This window comes from Dermacentor variabilis, chromosome 7 (genome assembly GCF_050947875.1).
Source record: "Dermacentor variabilis isolate Ectoservices chromosome 7, ASM5094787v1, whole genome shotgun sequence".
In the NCBI taxonomy this organism is placed as follows: domain Eukaryota; kingdom Metazoa; phylum Arthropoda; class Arachnida; order Ixodida; family Ixodidae; genus Dermacentor; species Dermacentor variabilis.
In genome coordinates this window covers 27,757,679-27,776,433 of record NC_134574.1, presented here as the reverse complement: position 1 = coordinate 27,776,433, position 18,755 = coordinate 27,757,679, and the positions used below count along the sequence as shown (strand labels likewise).

The window sequence follows — 18,755 nt, the reverse complement described above, 5'->3', positions numbered from 1 at the left end:
ACGTGGTGGTGACGTTGAAGAACACAGTAGCAATACTGTGAAAGACAAAACGAACTTTTATAGGGGCCCCCATGCCCACAAAAACAGGCTACACTTATAGCTCAACGATAGCGGCGAACACGGTCGGCGATCGTCGAAAATCTGACCAGCGGGTCAAGCGCGTCGGCTTTTATACATCAGTCGTCGAATGTTCCCGAGTAATCGCTGGGACCCGCGTGCCTTCCACAAAGTTCTACATTATTCGCGTCGCGCAAACATGCGATCAGATTACACAAGGTTCGGTCGGAGATAGGGGATAGAATCATCGATAACATTCCAGCAACTTCCGATACATGCAGGCACGTCCTGCGCTGCGCGATAACATTTGTTAGGTGGTAAAACGTGTCACCCGGTAAGGACAAACAAGTACACGTGTCAATACCCCCCTCTTAAAAAGTATCGACCCGATGCTGCACACAAACGAAAGTAATGTAATGAACGTAATGTAAAGTCTCTGCCCCATATGTCAGCATTGGTAAAATGCACTGATTTTAGAGCTTCCTTTTGAGTGATTATGGTAAGCTTGCCTTCAGGAGCTGGCAATGTCTGCCGTATGCGATCCAACCTATTTTATTCTTTTGTGAATTTTCTTCTCATGATCAAGGTTCGCTGTGATTCCTTGACCTAGGTAAACGTGCTCCTTCGCAGACTCTAGAGGCCGGCTCCCGATCCTGAACTCTTGCTCCTTTGCCCGGCTATTTGTCATTATCTTTCTCCGTTATTCAGCCATGTATAACCTTCACCAGTTCTTCCAATCTAACTAAGGCTGATGATATCCCAAAGAATGTCTGATAGTTCCTGAAAGCGTCCTGCTAAGCTAACCTCACTCCAGAAGGTGCGGGTGTTAAACGTTGCAAGGGTCACTTTCTATTGGCGGCCTGTCCGGAGCCATAGATTCTTAGCACCCTCTGCTGCGTTATAGGCCTGACCGCCACCTTGGTCAGGTGCTCCGCAGCTGCTGGGGACTGAGGGCCATAGGGTAATTGAGTGAGGCATTTGGGGAGGGGGTGGCCAACTGCTGCGCCGGGGAGGCCAATTCCTTTTCTGGTGAGGACTGAAATTATAGCTAAGTGGAATATGCAGAATTATGTAAGGTTGAACGTTATGCTAGATATCAATCATGCGCACTTGAAGTCAACGCAAATACAAATGTCATGACAATTAGAAGAATAGGACGACCACTGTCTAAGCTAAAGTATTTAACACTCACCGGCGCCCAAAAGCACACACAAATTTACCGCACATCTTATTATTTTACTAATTGGAGTATGTCAAGATACAGATGCGCTTCGCAATATAACAATAACCAGCTTCATAAACCCAAATTTTAATTTTCATTGTATATGTTGTGGGTATCATGATGTCTCAAATAGTTTATTATAAAGATTACAGCGATATGCGATATGCGTTTATGCAGTAATAAGTGTCATTGCTAAATAAAACACTAATGTTTCTTCTGTCTTGTTAGGCACGGCTAATGCCTCCTGATATACCTGCGCTCTTGATTAGCTGTGGACATGGAGGAACCGTCTTTCCAATAATGGGTGCTATCATTCGCAATGATGAAATCATTCAAAGAAGCATCTTACTGCCCCATTTTAATTTGCTTTTGTATAATGTACTGTCTTATGTATAGGCGCCTCTCGGCTTCTGCCATACTGTACGGCGGGTTATCTAGTAGAGAATTATAGTTTAACTTCTATGAAAAGCTTTCATAATTACTGCCACACTAAAACATTATAACAAGAAAAACGGCGACACTCTGCTTATGTAACTTGCCTTGTGAAAGCTGCATTACAGAAATCGTATATATGAAAAGAAAGTGTCAGGGCTGGGATGGGCCACGAAATCTCACTGCTTGCATTGAGCAGGTGCACGTGATTATAATTTCATGCTGTTAAATTATTTTTATGATTGTGACATAGTCTTAGGTGGTCGAATTGCACTGGAACTCAAGCAATTTTCGTATTCTTTGTTCTTTTTACCGTTTGTCTTTGCTACGTTATCGTTTTATGCAACTGATATGACTCACGACCTCCCACTTTCGCTCAACAGTCTATAAGCGACTATGATGTTTATATTTTTCTATTCTGATTATTATACCTATACTACCTGACGGAAATGTTATCCATTTATATGAGTGTGTTTATTATTGGTACCACTCTGGTGTGCGCTGCATAAAATCTCTGCCGACATGCCTGTGGGTGAAAATCGATCAAGTTGACTTATCGGAAGCTTCTTTTTACCCCTGAAGTTAACGAAAGCACGAATAAAATGTTTTTATTTATTGATTGAAGAATTGATTGATTATACCGTTTTATGTACATATAGAAAGGGTGTTTGTCTTTCTTTCATATCGGCGCTCCTGTTTTGCGAGAGGTAGCTTCTGAGAGTACTGTCCTGTGTTAGACCACCATAAACAAAAAAAAATTCAGTGCACTGAAGCAAGTGCAATGTTAGGGTTGTATGCAGAACTTGCCACCCGTGTGAATAAACAAAATATACGCAAAAGTATGGTACTATCAGCGCTCGAAGCTAACGTGTAAGAAAATCTCGCTTCATTTTCAGCTTAGCATGTCAACTAACACACAGAAATTGCAGAGCCGAATATGAGTACGACTTGTGATATTTCGGGATCGCGGTAGCGTTGACGGTCTTGACAAGTACTAGATTGCCCAACAAATGGCACGCCACGATTACGTACTGCTTTCTGGATTAGACGATCAGGACAGACGCTATTTGTCAACGCCACCTTGACCAAAATCACCTAATAGCTGTTGGTCCAACGTTGATAGATGTTCTCTGTTTTTTTTTCTTTTTTATGTATTGGCCTCCCAAAATTGCAGCTCCTTGGGGCCACGTCGCAGGGGTAGGGCAGGATTGGCATTATCATCGCATGCGACTGAAACAACATTTTCGAAGCTATGATCAATGCACCTCCGAAACAGTCTATGCACGGTCGGCCAATATTCTTGGAACGCCGCGCAGCTAAACACTCGCTGTCTGGGCACACTGAACTTCTCAATTATAGCATTCTCAGCGATGCTCATCAGTATCCTCCTGCAGGCTGTACCTTACGACAAAATTCACCTTTTCCAACGTGAGATTTGATTATGTTTCACGAATAATTGAATTACGAATGAAGATTTGATGAATGATGAACGTGAGATTAGATTGATGCGCGAGATTGTACAGGGATAGGAATGAAGATACGCGCCTTATGGTCGAAGCATGATATATAAATAATGGTGGAAGTGCGCGCGTGTGACAGCCTTCGATTACTTTACATAAGGAAGAAATCAAATGCCTTTACAGCTACCTCTCACCTATACCAGCACGTGTATCCGATTGACATGCGGTGCTATCATTCCAGAGCATGCGCAGATGAGTTTTGTGTCTTCCTTTTTTTTCGCCTCAAGTGCTTCCTTCATTTGATAGTCGGCATTCGTGCTGTCCACATCTCTTCTCTTGTGTACGTGTCTGCACGCCTTACTCCTTCTTTGCATTATGAATAGCTAACTAGCTGAGCTTTCTGTTGTTCTAAGAAACAAAGCCCCGATTTGCGGGAAGGGTGCTGTGATAGCTTCTCTGCAATAGCTTCTGCGTCACTTTAAAGAGCAGCTTTGTAGGACGACATGCTCAATGATCTCCTACAGTTTATGCGAATGGAACTGAAAAGCAGAGAGCAATGGGCGTGTTCAACTTAATGATCCGCCGTAGGTGTGCGTACGAACAGACGACTTAGCGGTACATTTACGGAAACCGTTTTGCACTCCACATCGGCCGCTATGTCGATATGTTTATTCTGTCTCACTTATCAACATGAGACGCACAGTTTCAACGCGGACATACATCTTGTTGTCAATGAAAGAGCCACTAAGAAAATACAACTGGCGTTTCCGCTGCACATGAAGCGGCCATCTAGCAAACAACTTCCAAGGGAAGCTCACTTTTTCTTCTAGAGGTGGAAGAGAGGTTTAAATTATAGTCATCAACATAAACTTATTTTTATGTCAACTTCAGTACGAAGGCCTCTCCCAATGACCTCAAATTACGCCTGTCTCAGGCGTCACGTATATGAGACTCAGTTACAAAATGGTTACGTAATGGGGCCGTCAGCAAGCACTATGATGTTTCTAGCGCTCTTTTTTTACTGCAAAGAACCTTCGTTGACCGATTATAGACTATGGACCACGCAGTGTATCTCCAGTCATTCAGCCTACAGGTGGTCCAGAACGCCAAAAGCAAATACGCTAGCGCTATTCTGGATTCAGATTGCAGTCTCTTTTCTTGGAGAATACATAGCCTTGAAGCATAACCCTAAGGTGGTTAGAGAGGCATCACTAGCACTAAACAAGTTCAGAAGCACTTGTTTCTCATTAGCGGAAAAGCGCCACGTGTTAGAAGTGCCGCTTCGAATTTGATACAGCAAATTTTTTTCAGCTTAGCAGATGTCGCCTCTGCATCTGCCATCACACAGCTATCGCGATGGTGGTAAACTCATTTGTTTAGGCATTGAAAATAAAACGCGTGCTTCTTGCGAGTGGTAACGTAGCTGCATATGATATTGACCGCAAATAAAGACGGTGACAGCGGAAGAGAACATAAACACGACATGGGCGGTAAATTTTCAACAAGATGAAAGTTACCGCCCATATGGTTTTTGTGTTCTCTTCCGCTGTCCCGGTCTTTACTGTCCCCGTCTATATAGAGTAAACACCAACTAGGCCAAACTGAAGTTCTTCTGGATAAAGTAGATGTTAAAGATGCCTCATTGTCCGAGATTAGCCTTCCAATAGGCCCTCAATACCTATGACCACTCATCACAGCAGAAGTTGCCTGCGGGCCAGACCTTCCAGGCTTCGTTGCAACAAACCCAATGTGTGGCTGGTCAATCCAAGGACCAGTTTGTAAAATAGCTTTTTTTAGACTGTGGCAGTTATGTCTGCATTGCGTCTTACGCGTGGATGCTAGAAAAATACAACAGCAATTTTTTTTTTGAAGAACGAGTTAATGGACATCATGGAATCAAGCGAATGTCCCTTTGATAGGTGCCTTCTATATTTCAAGCATATATATTGAAATAAAGGTTACCATGAACTCCCGCATGTGATACATACATAGCCCGAAACTAGAGAAGCGTCACCGGTATACCTAGCCCATGTTCTAGTTGGGAAAATGCACGGGTAATCCTGACTACAGCTACATCGACAGCTCAACTTAGCTGGATGCTACGGGAAGAAATGTTACTCTGAAGTTTGAGTACGGTCAGAGCAGACGTAATCATGCCTATGAGACGTTAAAAATAGAGTATCTTCTGGAATGACGATGTCTGCATCAATATCTGTAAAGTTCTAACCAAGGTAACTAACTGAACGATGTGATATAGTTCAAGGGGAGAAAAATAACCATTTGTTTTTCCAGTGGTTTGAGCACTGCAAGTATATCCTGGTAGCGGTAGATTTGTGGAAGCTCGCTGCATCAAAACGCAAGGCAGCAAAGTATCTGAAAGGCCTGGTAAAGTTTTGAATTTTCTGGAGAAGCCACCTCTTGCACAGGGAAGAAAGTCAAAAATCACAACGGCAAATAAGCGTTGCCAGCCGCTTTAATATACGACGTCACACAGGTGATACGCCATGGCTCCTGTCTGAGTTCTACCAGTCTCTTCTCTCTAAGTATCTGCAATATTTACGTAGAATAGGAAGCTTATGACAGTGATTAAGCAAAAATTCGTACCGTATGTGTCATCTTGACTGCGGGGTTCCAGCGAAGGTAATTTCTTTTTCGGCAACTTCGTCGTCTTCGGCTTGTCTTCAAGTGGAAACGATGGATTTTCTGCAAGACATCCTTAAATATTAGCGACTGAGGAGTAGTAATCCCACAAATGTTTTTTATGAATACTGCTGCTGAAAACAATAGGTATGAAGCATGTATACACTTACACTACGTGAAACAGCCCAACAGAATTATTATGACAATGCCGTATATTCGATCAAGCCAAGCCCTATCTAACTTAAGCAAATTTGCGGTACTGTGCAAAATGAAATATGCGCTGTCATACCTTGTACAAAGGTTTAACTACCTACACGCTACTGGGAACTTACAATCGCTAAAAGCTGAAATTTTTATATAAAACAAATGGAGAAAAACACATTGCGCCATCAGCTAACCTCCATTCTCACGCTCACATAATGCTTTCTTTCCAGCTCTCCCCTGCTCCTACTCTAGCACTCAATATATTTTCTTCTTCGCTTCTAAGCATATACCTACCATACTAGCTCTTTTGCAATCCGCACCTGCCTCTTCATGGGTCTACAGCCGTTTTCCTACTGTTTTGTTCTGTTTTTTTTTTTTCGTTTAGCATATTAAGTTTTTAGACACCATTATCGTCATGTCCCGAAACTCAAGCGTATTCATATCTTCTTCGGTGACTCCAGCATACAGTGCCGCCTCATTTCTTTTGTATGGCCCGGCGACGCGTACACCGAACTACTTATGTTAACTTCCTGAAGGACCAAGCCGCTCCCTTACCATCACCTTCCATCCTTTTGCTGATGTCGTGTCCCCCACCTTAATACCTTCAAAACTTTCTCGGCACGTTTATGCTATTGTAATGGGGTCATTTTTTAAAACTCATCTCCTTTTGTTACTGACGGGCTGAGTGGCATACCCGACCATCAATCTCCTAAATCAACTAAAGTGCATCGCCTACGACACTATGGTTTTACTTAAGTTTTTCGACGTCTTCGTGTCCTCTCGTACCTCCAAAAAACTCCGCGTATATTCCGCATTGCCCTTTTCAGATTTTATTCTTTCTCTCTTCCTTATAGCTCTCTGTTTTCCCTGCCGCCTTTCCAAATCGCCCGTTCTTTTCTCCTCCTCTTACAAGCCATGCCTGCAAACATCCAATGACAGCGCTCATTTTCATTTGTATCTTGCTTTCCAGCCAGCTGCCACCGACATCGACAGCACGTGACAAATCCCCAGTAATGCGTTAAAACTAGCGCACTGAGGATGGCAAGGCCGCCTTTGACACAGATATGCCCACCTATCCAAACGCCAGCTAGCTGTAATACTCCTCAGAATGAACTGCTCAGTGGGACTTGGCGCAGTAGCCAACAGGCACTGCGCCAGGTCCCACTGTGTATATATATATATATATATATATATATATATATATATATATATATATATATATATATATATATATATAAAAGGGGCAGTTTCCTCATGCTGCAGAAGAGGCTACGGCTGTTGGCCACTGCGCCAGGTCCCACTGAGCAGTTCATACCGAGGAGTATTAACGAAGAAGCCAATCAGCCCCAATGGTTAACTGCAACCCGCGCCCACCGTTCCTTGCTTTTCGAGCGTTTTGAACTGAGCGTTTCTCAACTACTTGGAAGCCCTCGGCGTAGAGGAGCTGTAGACTAAACGCTGCAAAGTGATACCGCTCAAAGCACTTGGCCTGGAGGGACAGTGGGTGTACTACAGAGACAACAGCAGACAGCAGTACGAATGTCAAAGAAGACAGCATTGCCGTTTCCAAAGAGGCACTCGCAGTGCCAGACAAGAATTTCGCCACGACGGTGTACGAATTGATGGAGCAGCACCGTTTTTGTAAGCGTCGACAACAAGCGGGAAGCCCAAGAAGGCTTACTGCGTTTCCTTACATGAGCTTGCCGCATGCTGAAACTTCGGCGACGGAACCGAAAAGGCGGTACGTGACCTGCTTTTGGGAGGAGCAGCATCGCAGCAGATACGTGAGCGCCTTTCCTTTGAAGGCTCTATTTTGACGCTCATTCGTGCGGTTGAAATGGGCAGGCACAAACAGCAGACTCAAGGCGATCTGAAAGAGTTCAGCGCTGATAAAGCGGCGCACCATGTCACTGAAATGCCGGCAAGTGCTACGGCCTTTAAGGCTTCCGGTGCGGGCTGTCACTGTGGCTCGAATGCACATCGCGCCAATGCGCCTGACAGCCCTCCCCAGAACGCAAGGTGCCAAAAATGCATAACGATAGGTCATTTCAATTCAATGTGCCAGTCAGAAAGCAAGTACAATCATCGGGATGACGGTGGAGAAAATGATCGTCGGAAGCGACGAATCCGATCACCGCTATGACCTTGGGCGCCGACGACAATCCAGGAAAGGGAATTCACGTGAACTTCAGCTTTAACCACGTAAGTCTGCGTTTCCTCGTTCACACCGCCCCTTCTTTCTCTCATCTGAATGGCGAACGTTTTTTTCGAAACACTTTGCCGGTTGTTCACTCACCGTTGCTGATGTAACGCTATTGGACTACTCACGCAAGCAAATTCAAGTGAGAGGTTGCTTCCTCATGGATGTCGTCTACAAGCAGACACGCACGTGTGTTCTGTTTTATCTGGTAGAACGCGGAAAATTGATTTTGAGACTTGATGCCATACGGGACCTGGAAATTCAAGGTGACACCCTCAGCTGTGTTGAGATCAACGTGAAATCATGGACACTGCCACCAGCCAGACTCTTTTCTCCGTATATTCGCATCTCTTCTCTGGGGGAGTAGGCCTGGCGAAAGGTTTGTGCATCAAATCAGGAGTGGCCCGTCGAGCAAACCTGTCGTTGCCAAGATACGTAGGCTGTGGTTTGCGTTACAAAATATGGGTGTCGAAGGAGTTGAAGCAACTTGAACAGTGCGGCATGATTGCATGCGTCGACGCTGCTTACTGGGTATCTCCCATGGTGGTATTGCAAAATATAGATGGGACAATACCTATACCTGACCTATACGTTGATTTACGAGATGCCACCAAAACAATTATTGTAGATGATTTTTTCACTCCGGCAAAAGGAAAAAATTTTGCACCAGTTGGTAGGGGCCGCAAGATTTTCGAAGCTGAATTTGAAAGCGGCGTACCATCAGCTGGAGCTCAGAATATAAATTTCTCAGTTCACGACGTTCATCACACACGACGGTCAATTCAGATTCAAGCGGGCTGGCTTTGGAATCGTATAAGCGCCAGCAGCTTTCTAGAAGAGGATGCATGCTAATATGCAGGGATTCAGAGGAGTTATTTGCTACATTGACATCCTCGCGTGTGAAGCACGATTAGTGAGCATGACGAAAATTCAGAAAGGGTCTTGCAGTGCATCTCTAATGCTGGGCTGGAGCTAAATGACACGTCGTTTGGCGCCGACCATTGATTTTCTCAGGATATCTAATGAACAAGGAGGGTCTTATTCCTATTCATTCTAAGGTGGAAGCTATTGAACGCGCACCTGTGCCAAAATACGTTGCTTCCGTTCGGTCATTGCTGCGGCTCGCAGGATATTGCTCTCGTTTTGTGCCACGTTACGCTGAGGTGGTGGAGCTACTCAGGACATTGCCACGTCAAGAGCAAGCATTCAACTCGAATGACCATGCACAAAGGCGCCTTGAGCAGGTCAAGCGCTCTTTTTTGTCATATGAAGTAATGCATCTGTCTCATCCGCAGCTTCCAGTGGTGGTAACAACAGACGCTTCGGACACAGGCCTTAGCGCTGTCCTACAGCAGCCAGCTGGAGAAGAGCTGTGGGCGATTGCTATTGCATCAAGATCACTAACAGCTTCAGAAAGGAAGTACTGTACCGGTGAGAAAGAGGCACTAGCGTGCTTGTTTGCCTGCGAACGCTGTCATGTGTACATATCGGGAAGACGATTTCTTCTCAGGACAGACCACCAAGCACTGGTCATCCTTCTTTCATCAAAAGTCAACTGGAGGGAGACACTAGGTGGCGGCGACCAGTCAAGACGCCTTCGCGTAGAGCTCCAACAATCTCTTGCATTTCGTCGTTTTTCCTACTACCAGCCTATCGACGACATTATCCTCGGATAGAGTTCACTCAAGGAACGGCTGGATGCCCTACCCTCCACAAGTGAGCCCATTTTCTGTATTTCACGAGAGTTCTTTACCCGACCACGCCGCTACGCCTAACGCCGGAGCTGAGACGCAATCCTGCAACATACCCACACTCTCGTCGACGGTGGCCTCATGCCACCGCGTGGGACGGAAACTCCGGATTCGGAGACACCTCGCTCACTGATAATGAGCCTTACCGTGCCTGTCCCAGCAGCTGAACAAGCCAATGCATTGGACACTCAGCAAGACCAGAATGCTGCTGAAGACGGCTGGACATTAATTCCAAACTAGAACAAGAATCTTACCGCCCTCCTGCATCCTACGGCACTCCACAGAGACGTAATTCGACCTCAGAGTCATGTGCACTTTCCTCAATACTAATAGCACCACGTATCTCACACGCCGTACGGCAACAAGCCCTCCTCACCCCACACGAAGCCCGGGATCTCTCACTGAGTTCCAAGCCGCGAAGCAATATAATCGTGATCAAGACCCCAAGTTCAATAGCCGCAGAGAAAATCGCTGCCATGTCTCAAGTCTCACTTGGGCCAAACAAGCACATTGTCACAGTATACATAACCGCACCAACCAACTTCTGCAGGGGGGTTATTCAACGAGTGGACGCCGCACATCTTCAGAGCTCCTCCTGCAGAACTTTGACACCTCAGGACCTACCATACTAGCCGCAGGTATGATGGGCCGTTCAGAGACTGCTATTATTGCATTTCAAGGAAGCATTTGTCCCTAGGAAAGTCCTCTATCGTCGAACTGTGTTCCGATATTTGCCCCAACACCCCCAAGCCGAGTTCTGTTCCTTATGCCTTATGTATGGTCATTGTGCTGACAACTGCCGCACCAAATCAACTGTGACCAGATGTGCTGACTGCATGAGACAACTCAAGCAAACAGGAGAAGAACACCAATGTTTTCTTTTCTGCGTGCACTGCGGTGGATATCACAGGACCAACGAACCCAGCTGCCAAATCAAAAGGCAAAGGGACCATAACAAAACATAACGAGCCCACTTACAACACATCGTCTGTGTAACAAGCAGCAGCCTCCACTAACTTCCAGCACACCCAACACCACAACCTCGACCGATTACCAACGCGAGCACCCTGTGTTATTATCGCACGGGTAACAACTGCAAACAACGCCGCCACAACAGCCCCAGAAGAAGCAAGAAGATTTGAAAACTAAGGCACAGCTGTCAGAGCTGGCGACATCGGCGGGGCTACACAGAGCGTGCAACGAACGATCTCTAGCCAATGCCCTGCGCGCACCCCACAGTCTGGGAGAACCGATACACCCAAGGCGCCTGGTAAGCCAAGCACTCTTATCATCCCACAATCCCCATCTTTCAATATCCATAACTCATAAGCACATTCTACTACTCCTATTTACGTAGCAGCGCAGTAACAGCAATGTGTTCTACACGTGCATTCCCACAAGACACATTCACCGCTAGGGTCTTGTCTAAACAAATCACAGACCCTGTTCGCATGCTATGAAAGCATAGAGAATAAACTCGACCGCCTGCTCGACATTTTCGCACAACTTGCCTCAGCCTGCGAACGTCACGAAACACGCCTAGCGATACTAGAACAACAAATAGACCACATGCTTCAGCGGCTTTCTTTAAATGAAGATCTTAGCTGCGAAGACACGGACGACATATTTCATTCTCAAAAGACACAACTTCCTGATGACCCAATCGACACCTCCAGCACCCAATCTAAGACCGCAAAGGTCGCTAATTCATAGCACAAGTAAGTGACGGAAACTTTTGCGTTTGGCAGCAAAATTGCCGCGCTTACATTATCAAAAAAGCAATGAGGACGCAATACTTCCTAAAATTGAAAAACATCCCCCACATTGGTTACTTCTGCAACAAACATACAAAGAACAGAACATCCCGGGATACAAAGCTGCACACTCACCGCACAATAAACACCCCCAAGCTATAGTTTCGACATACGTAAAACATAACAATAAATAATACACTGAAATAGCAGCAGATAGTTTAGCAAATAACTACGATATATCCGGACAACTCACAACGACTTGTCAAGCTAACAACACCTACCATACAACAAAGTCCACGTACCTTAGTCACATCTTCAAACACACTAAAAATCATCAAGAACACACATGGCATTTACATCGTGGGATACTTCTATCCACCAAACATATTATCGGGAGACATGGCGAATGCGAAACGGTTAGATTGCCGGAAGACAATATAAACAAATTTCAATAAAGAGTTCTCAACACTCCGGGGGTAACAACTAGCACAGGGATGCAAAGTCAAGTTCCAACTACACCTGACCTCGCGTTGCACAAAGGAGAATATCCTAAGAGTTGGGAAAACATCTCTGAAACCTAACTAGCGACCACAAGATAATAAACTTCACTATAACACGACCTCTCGAAAGCACCGTGCTACGCTCACCTTCACAAATTGGGACAGCTTCCGGAAACTGAGCCAGAATATTACTCACACCAGGCACGAAATAAGCACGTGTGCTAAAGGCCTTGTAGAAACTTATACCGTAGTTACAGACACGCATACCACTTCAGCGCCGGCAGACCGGCCCGACCCGCACTTCGCACGCGTCTGGAAAAAACGCAAAAAAAACTTTTGAGAGCCTTATCTAAGCAACTGCATTACAATCACCTTCTTGAAAGGGTAGATGATATAACTATTAAAACGATCAACTATTCCATGGCGCTCTTACACATAGAATGCAACCATATATGCGACAGCATCCAGAATACGTGAGATCAAAAAAAACACACACACGGGGCCTCATTTGCGTGCCCTGCTCGGCATAAACAAACGAGTGATCCCTACAATAGAGAAGCTGTATACCGCCCCAGTCCTAACGCGGACACAAACACAAACTCAAAAACTCGAATCTTCACTTAACACCCTTCGCGAGGCCGCTCTGGGTCTACCGATAATCACCTCAAATTATCGCCTGCAACACACGGGCCTCTCACACTTTCGCCGAACTAACACCACAGCGAGATAGACAAGTATGCCGCTTCCCTTGTACGGAGCAAGGATGCGACATCCTGAAACGTGCAGATAATGACCCTATCCAATTAACACCAGTTTGTCATAGGCCTCAGCTAACCAGTAATATTACGCTTCCAAACACTCCAAAAAATAGGACACCAGACCTACATGATGGTTGACGTCAAGCACAAGCAAAACATCACCGCATAGCCAGGAAATGCATCACAATATGCACGGACGCCACACGCTCTAACATAGGGTTATAAGCGTATACAATATATACATTTGGATAGACAGCACCGAAGACCCTAACAGCTGGGCCATATTACAACCCCCCCAACATAGCCACTCTGGAAACTTGCGCGATAGCACATGCCATACAAGAAGCCTCTCTGCTCCCTAAGCCCAAGTCCAGAAACATCAAGCATTATACTGACTCTAGCAAAGCCGTTAGTAACATAAAACACCGACTATTGGAAACGCACCTACATGGCATTCTAACAGAACCCTGTAACCGCAAATAGAACATTACAACGGCCCTGCGTTGGGTACCTGGTCAAGCTGCGATTGAAGGAAACGTGTTGGTTTATCAACATGCCTGCAAACTTAACCTCCGGGCACCCCCAACATCTTGTCCGAATTCAACGACAGTGAAAGACGCTGCCACGTACAAAGTGAAAATAGCTGAACACCACAAGAACATCAGGGAAAACCGCACCATTTTTTCTCAAGCTCATCCGTCACTGAACAAAAAACAAAGCACATGTCCTTTGCAAAGGCCAAACGAACACTTTTTTCACCCCACGAATGCTCTACAACTTCCTTTGGCGTAGTGCAGCTCACTGCCCCAGCTGCCCGGAGATAAGGGCAGATAGAGAACACATTCTGTACTCATGTAATCCTCCCATTACCTCTTTTTATTTTCCTTAAGCTTCCCTTACTTCCTGAAGTGCTTGGCTTCACTTGCACGCTGTGGATCAACAACAGACCTTAGCGGAGCGCTCTTCTTTACTGGGCCTTAATAGGAAGCTTTAGTGGCTTTAGCTCGGGCCCAACTCCGACGTGACCTATTTAAATACATGTAAAACGCAAAAACATTTTTCTGAAGTAACCCCTGGGCCGATAATAATGAAATTTATCGCATTTGTGAGAAAAAGCTAAATTCTAGTGACTGTTGGAAGCGGAATTTCGATTTGGGTCCTGTATTTCGTTAAAAAAAATTTCAGAAATTCGTAAGCTTGAAGAGCATAGAAGCACGAAGTATACAAATTCATGGCTCTGCATCAAGAACAGGTATCGCAGTTCTGTGAGCGGCATTCATTAGATCATTGAAAGTGGGCAAGTTAGGTACGTGATTTTGCATCTTACGTGAGTTTGTTACGTTGTGTACGAGGGTTCTGCAAAAGCTGTATTTCCACATTACTGAATTTTTAAGATACATGTGTTACTCATCAATTGTGTCCGCTTTAGATGTACTATTAGATGCAATTTACAGAATTTTGTTATCATTTTCGTTGCTCAGTTACAGTAATAAACTTTATGGTTTGGTTTCTTGAAAAGTTCACTTTTTGCGAATTTTTAATAAACAAATTTACGACCTAAATCTAGCATTCGAAACCAGCAGTCACTATATTTTAAGTTTCTCTTTTAAATGCAAGAAACCTTGTCAAATTTTATGCAGTAGTTGCAGAGAAAAACGAATTCTCCTTTCGCATGTATTTAGATAGGAGCGCCGGAGCTAAAGCTTCCTCTTAATGTTGGCCTTAAAGTTTCTTTCCTCCTCCTCGATGGGAGGAATCCAGGTTACTATACTACAACTCCGACGTCGTCAATCAAAAAGGGTGCCACAATGTCGTGGCATACACGTTGTCTTGGTTACCTATGGCATCAGCTACACCACGTGATATAGAAAAGGAAGATATTCCATTTCTGTCATCTTGCGTTTCCAAGGAGCAGGTGCAAGTAGCAACATCCGTAGAAGATATGCTACATTTGGTGGCCAAGTAAATCGAAACAGGATGGCCAGCCAAAGGAATGCTGCCATCGTGGTTGAGGCCATTTGACCAGTTACAAGAACGACTTTCCGTTGTTAACGACATGGGTTTGAGGGAGGACAGAGTAGTGCCAGAAGTGCTGAATGCCGATCCCGTTTGCTTTGACCATGAAGCGCACCCTCACATCACCCGAACAAAACAAAATTGCGAGACAAGTATTGATGGCAGAATATGGACAAGGATGACACAGTACGAAGCTGCTGTGTGTGTCATTCTGCAGACAAGTCGGCAAAGACTTCAATTGCTCCACTTAATCCAGTTGCCTTTCGAATAGGACGCTGTAAAAAGTTGGATATGGAAACTGTTGGGCCACTGAATGTGCCTGAAGCCACGAGTCCAAAGGTTATCCTCACGTTTGTGCCCTATTACACAAAATGGCACGAAGTTTGCTCTTCAAGCACAGTTACATCAGAAGTCGTAAAATACTTTTGAAGAACAATTTATAGTCGAGAAGGTTGCACGGAAGACCTTGCGACACTCCGAACTGTTCGAGAACCTTTTGGAAGAAAGGGGCATTGAGAATTGTGTCTTGTCATTGTATCACCCAAGTCGAATAGGTTAGTCGAACGTTTTAACCGAAGCGTAAATTATTTCATTCAGCTGTAAGTTTTCCAGCAAACACTTCGGAAACTGGCTATCCTGGCTTACTTGGCTGTCTATCGGGCTACGCCATGCGGCACCACAGGTGTTTCCCCTGCTTAGCTCCTTCACGGGCGCCAGCCTAGGACCCGACTTGATGTTGTTAGTATGCCATCAAGTGATGTCGTAGCTCACGTAGCTCACGTACCTGTTGCATTTCTGCTTTCTGCTGAATTGCAACAGCTGCGTGAGCGTGTGCAGGCAATGAAGCGCTGCATGAAAAAGTACACGGACGCCAACAGGAGTGCAAAGGTGCCCAAGAATAAGGAGGGGGGCGTTGTACGTGTTCGCAAACCAGGAGCACGTACAAAGGGATAATTTTTTATATTTTCGTCCACTGAAAGTCGTCAAACAGCCTAGGGGGGCATTCAGGCTTCAATATAGACGTTGTTTAAATGCATCTAAACTTGCTGTGGTACAAAAGGAGTGTCTTGTTACTGATGGGCAGATACGTGAGCCCCCAGCACCAGCTGGTCAAGTGCCTTCTCTGTGGCCTACTCAAGTGGACTAGGTATAGCTCCAGTGACACCCCAGCTCACTCCAGAATTCAGTGCGTCCGAATCCGGAGCAGAAGCCGCCAGCCAAAGAAAATGTGATGCGTCCTTACTGCCATCAGCTTCTGATCCCGAGGACAGCCTCGGTGAAGGACAAACTGGGAATGTGGTGGCTGGATGAGAACCATCGTCAAGAGTCGGAAGAAGAGCAGAACGTTTCGGGGACTATGTCATGTGACCGTGTTCTGTTCGAAGTGTAGCTGAATTAACCTGGTTCTTTTTTTAAGGAGGGTATGATGTTGTTTTGGGTTGCCGACTCTAGTGAGGCAATTTGACCTTGAGCTGTGATATGTTTTTATTTTTATTTATTTATTTCATACATACTGCTAGCCTCCATTTTGAGGCTGTTGCAGGACATGGGAAAATACATTGCATCAAAATAAGAATGACAAACTTATACACTTGTTAGTATTGTAGTTTACAAGTAGACGTAGTGGAGTAATACAACAAAGGGTGTGACCTTCCTGAGTCAGGCCTTAAAGGTTAATGAACAGAAATACAGAAGCATAAGATAAACAACAAAAAAGTACATCAAAACCAATTAGAGACAAAATGCGGGGTCTGCAGGCGATACTGGTAAATCAAGATGCGCATTCATAGACATTTCCAGCATAGGAAGGAAATCGTCAGGTGAGCAAATTATGATATCACTAGGCAATGAATTCCAGTCTCTGATTGTCTGGGGAAAGAAAGAATACCTGAATGTGTCTGTGTGGAACCTGTATTCAATTAAATGTTTATGATGTTTAGTTCTAGTGTTTCGCTGTTCAGTGAAAGATACATATGCACCACTGTTTAATTTGTAGACCCCGTTAAGGAGGTGGAACAGAAACTTGAGGCGTAAGTATTTCGCACGCTTGTAAATAGTCGGGAGACAAGCTTTATCAAGGAGTTCTGTCGGAGAATCATTACGGTTGTACCTATTATAAATGAATCTGATGGCTTTTCTCTGTATTGTTTCTAGGCGTTTTATGCACTGTTTGGTATGTGGAGACCAGCAGGTAATACCATATTCTAGTATAGGACGAACGAATGAGGTGTAGGCTAGCATCTTAGTGTCTGGTGAGGCAGATTTTAAAGAGCGTTTAAGCGAACAAAGTGTTGTAAATGCCTTAGAAGATATGTGTGACACATGCTTGTCCCATTTCATATCAGATGATAGGACAATGCCCAAATATTTATAATCATCGACTATCTTTAATTTTTGCTGTTCGATCGTGTAGGTGAATTCTAGTGGGGTTCTTTTTCGGCTTACTCTCATAAAAACAGTCTTGTCTAAATTAATCTTCATTTGCCATGCCTGACACCAATTTGCTACTTGCGCAAGCTCGTGATTTAGTATTACTTGATCATTATGGTTCCTAATCTCCCTATATATAATGCAATCATCTGCAAACATGCGCATCGTTGATTTTATGTTATCTGCCATGTCATTGATGTATGGTAAAAAAAGAATTGGTGCTAAGACTGTTCCTTGTGGTACTCCGGATGACACTTCTACCCAATCAGATTGCTGACTTTCGATTTCTACGTACTGTTGCCGACCTGCAAGATAAGCTTTTATCCAGTTTATTATGCTGCCAGATCCGAGAATGTGTTGTAGTTTGCCCAGGAGTTTAGGATGGGATACCCGGTCGAAGGCCTTCGATAGATCTAAGAATATTATGTCAGTCTGCCCGCGGTTATCAATTGTTAGAGCGAGATCATGCACAGTTTGTGTCAGTTGCGTAACAGTAGACAGTCCTTTTCTGAAACCATGTTGGTTGATGCTAAGCAAGTTATTATCTTCCGCAAAGGTTACGATGTGTTTTAGTATGATGTGTTCGAGAATTTTGCAAGATGTGCAGGTTATCGAAATCGGTCTATAATTTGATGGGCTTGTTGCGTCACCTGATTTGAGAATCGGGACAATCTTTGCTATTTTCCAGTCTTTGGGCACGTCAGACGATTCTAGAGATTTTTTAAAGATAAGTAAGAGGTATTTAGAGACCCATTCTGCGTATCTCTTGAGGAAAGTATTGGGGATCCCATCTTGGCCACAAGATTTTTTAATGTCGATGTTAAGCAGCAGTGAAAGTATACCTGATTCTGTTATCTCTATATCACCAAGTATGTCGCCGGTTCCCCTCGGCTGATGGTTTAAATCTGGTGAAATTCCGTTGTCTTGTGTAAAAACGGATTTAAAAAAGTTATTAAACTGATTTGCTCTTTGGAAAGCATCCTTCTGCGGCAAATTGCTTTGCTTATGCACGTTCGCGTTAAAATATCTCCAAAATTTTTGAGGAGCCGTCTTGATGAAGTTGCTAAGTGTGACGTTCATGTACGTATGTTTTGCTTGCTTTATCACTACTTTCAACTCATGAGCCAATTTTCTAATTTTGTCAGAGAAACAGGGATTTGATGTCTTACCCTTAAGTTTCCTCAGCCTTGACATTTTACGTTTCATATGTATTATATTCCTTGTGATCCAAGGGTTTCTTTTGTGCACTTTCTTTTTTTTCATGGGTACGAAGTTTGATAAACATTCGTGTACATAGGTCTTAAATTTCGCCCATAATTCATCTACTGTCA

At 44.4% G+C, this 18,755-nt stretch overlaps 1 protein-coding gene across 5 annotated transcripts in view; it reads right to left on the bottom strand.

The window, feature by feature from the left end:
• Nucleotides 1-18,755, bottom strand: part of LOC142587385 (uncharacterized) — a 498,611-nt gene that overhangs the window by 288,402 nt on the left and 191,454 nt on the right. For 3 of the 5 annotated variants that reach the window (XM_075698347.1, XM_075698344.1, XM_075698348.1), the window contains exon 5: nucleotides 5,776-5,874. The exons of the other annotated variants lie outside the window; for them this stretch is intronic. In XM_075698347.1, the coding sequence (XP_075554462.1) occupies nucleotides 5,776-5,874 (99 nt within the window). The remainder of the gene's footprint in view (nucleotides 1-5,775; nucleotides 5,875-18,755) is intronic. 5 annotated transcript variants of the gene reach the window in all.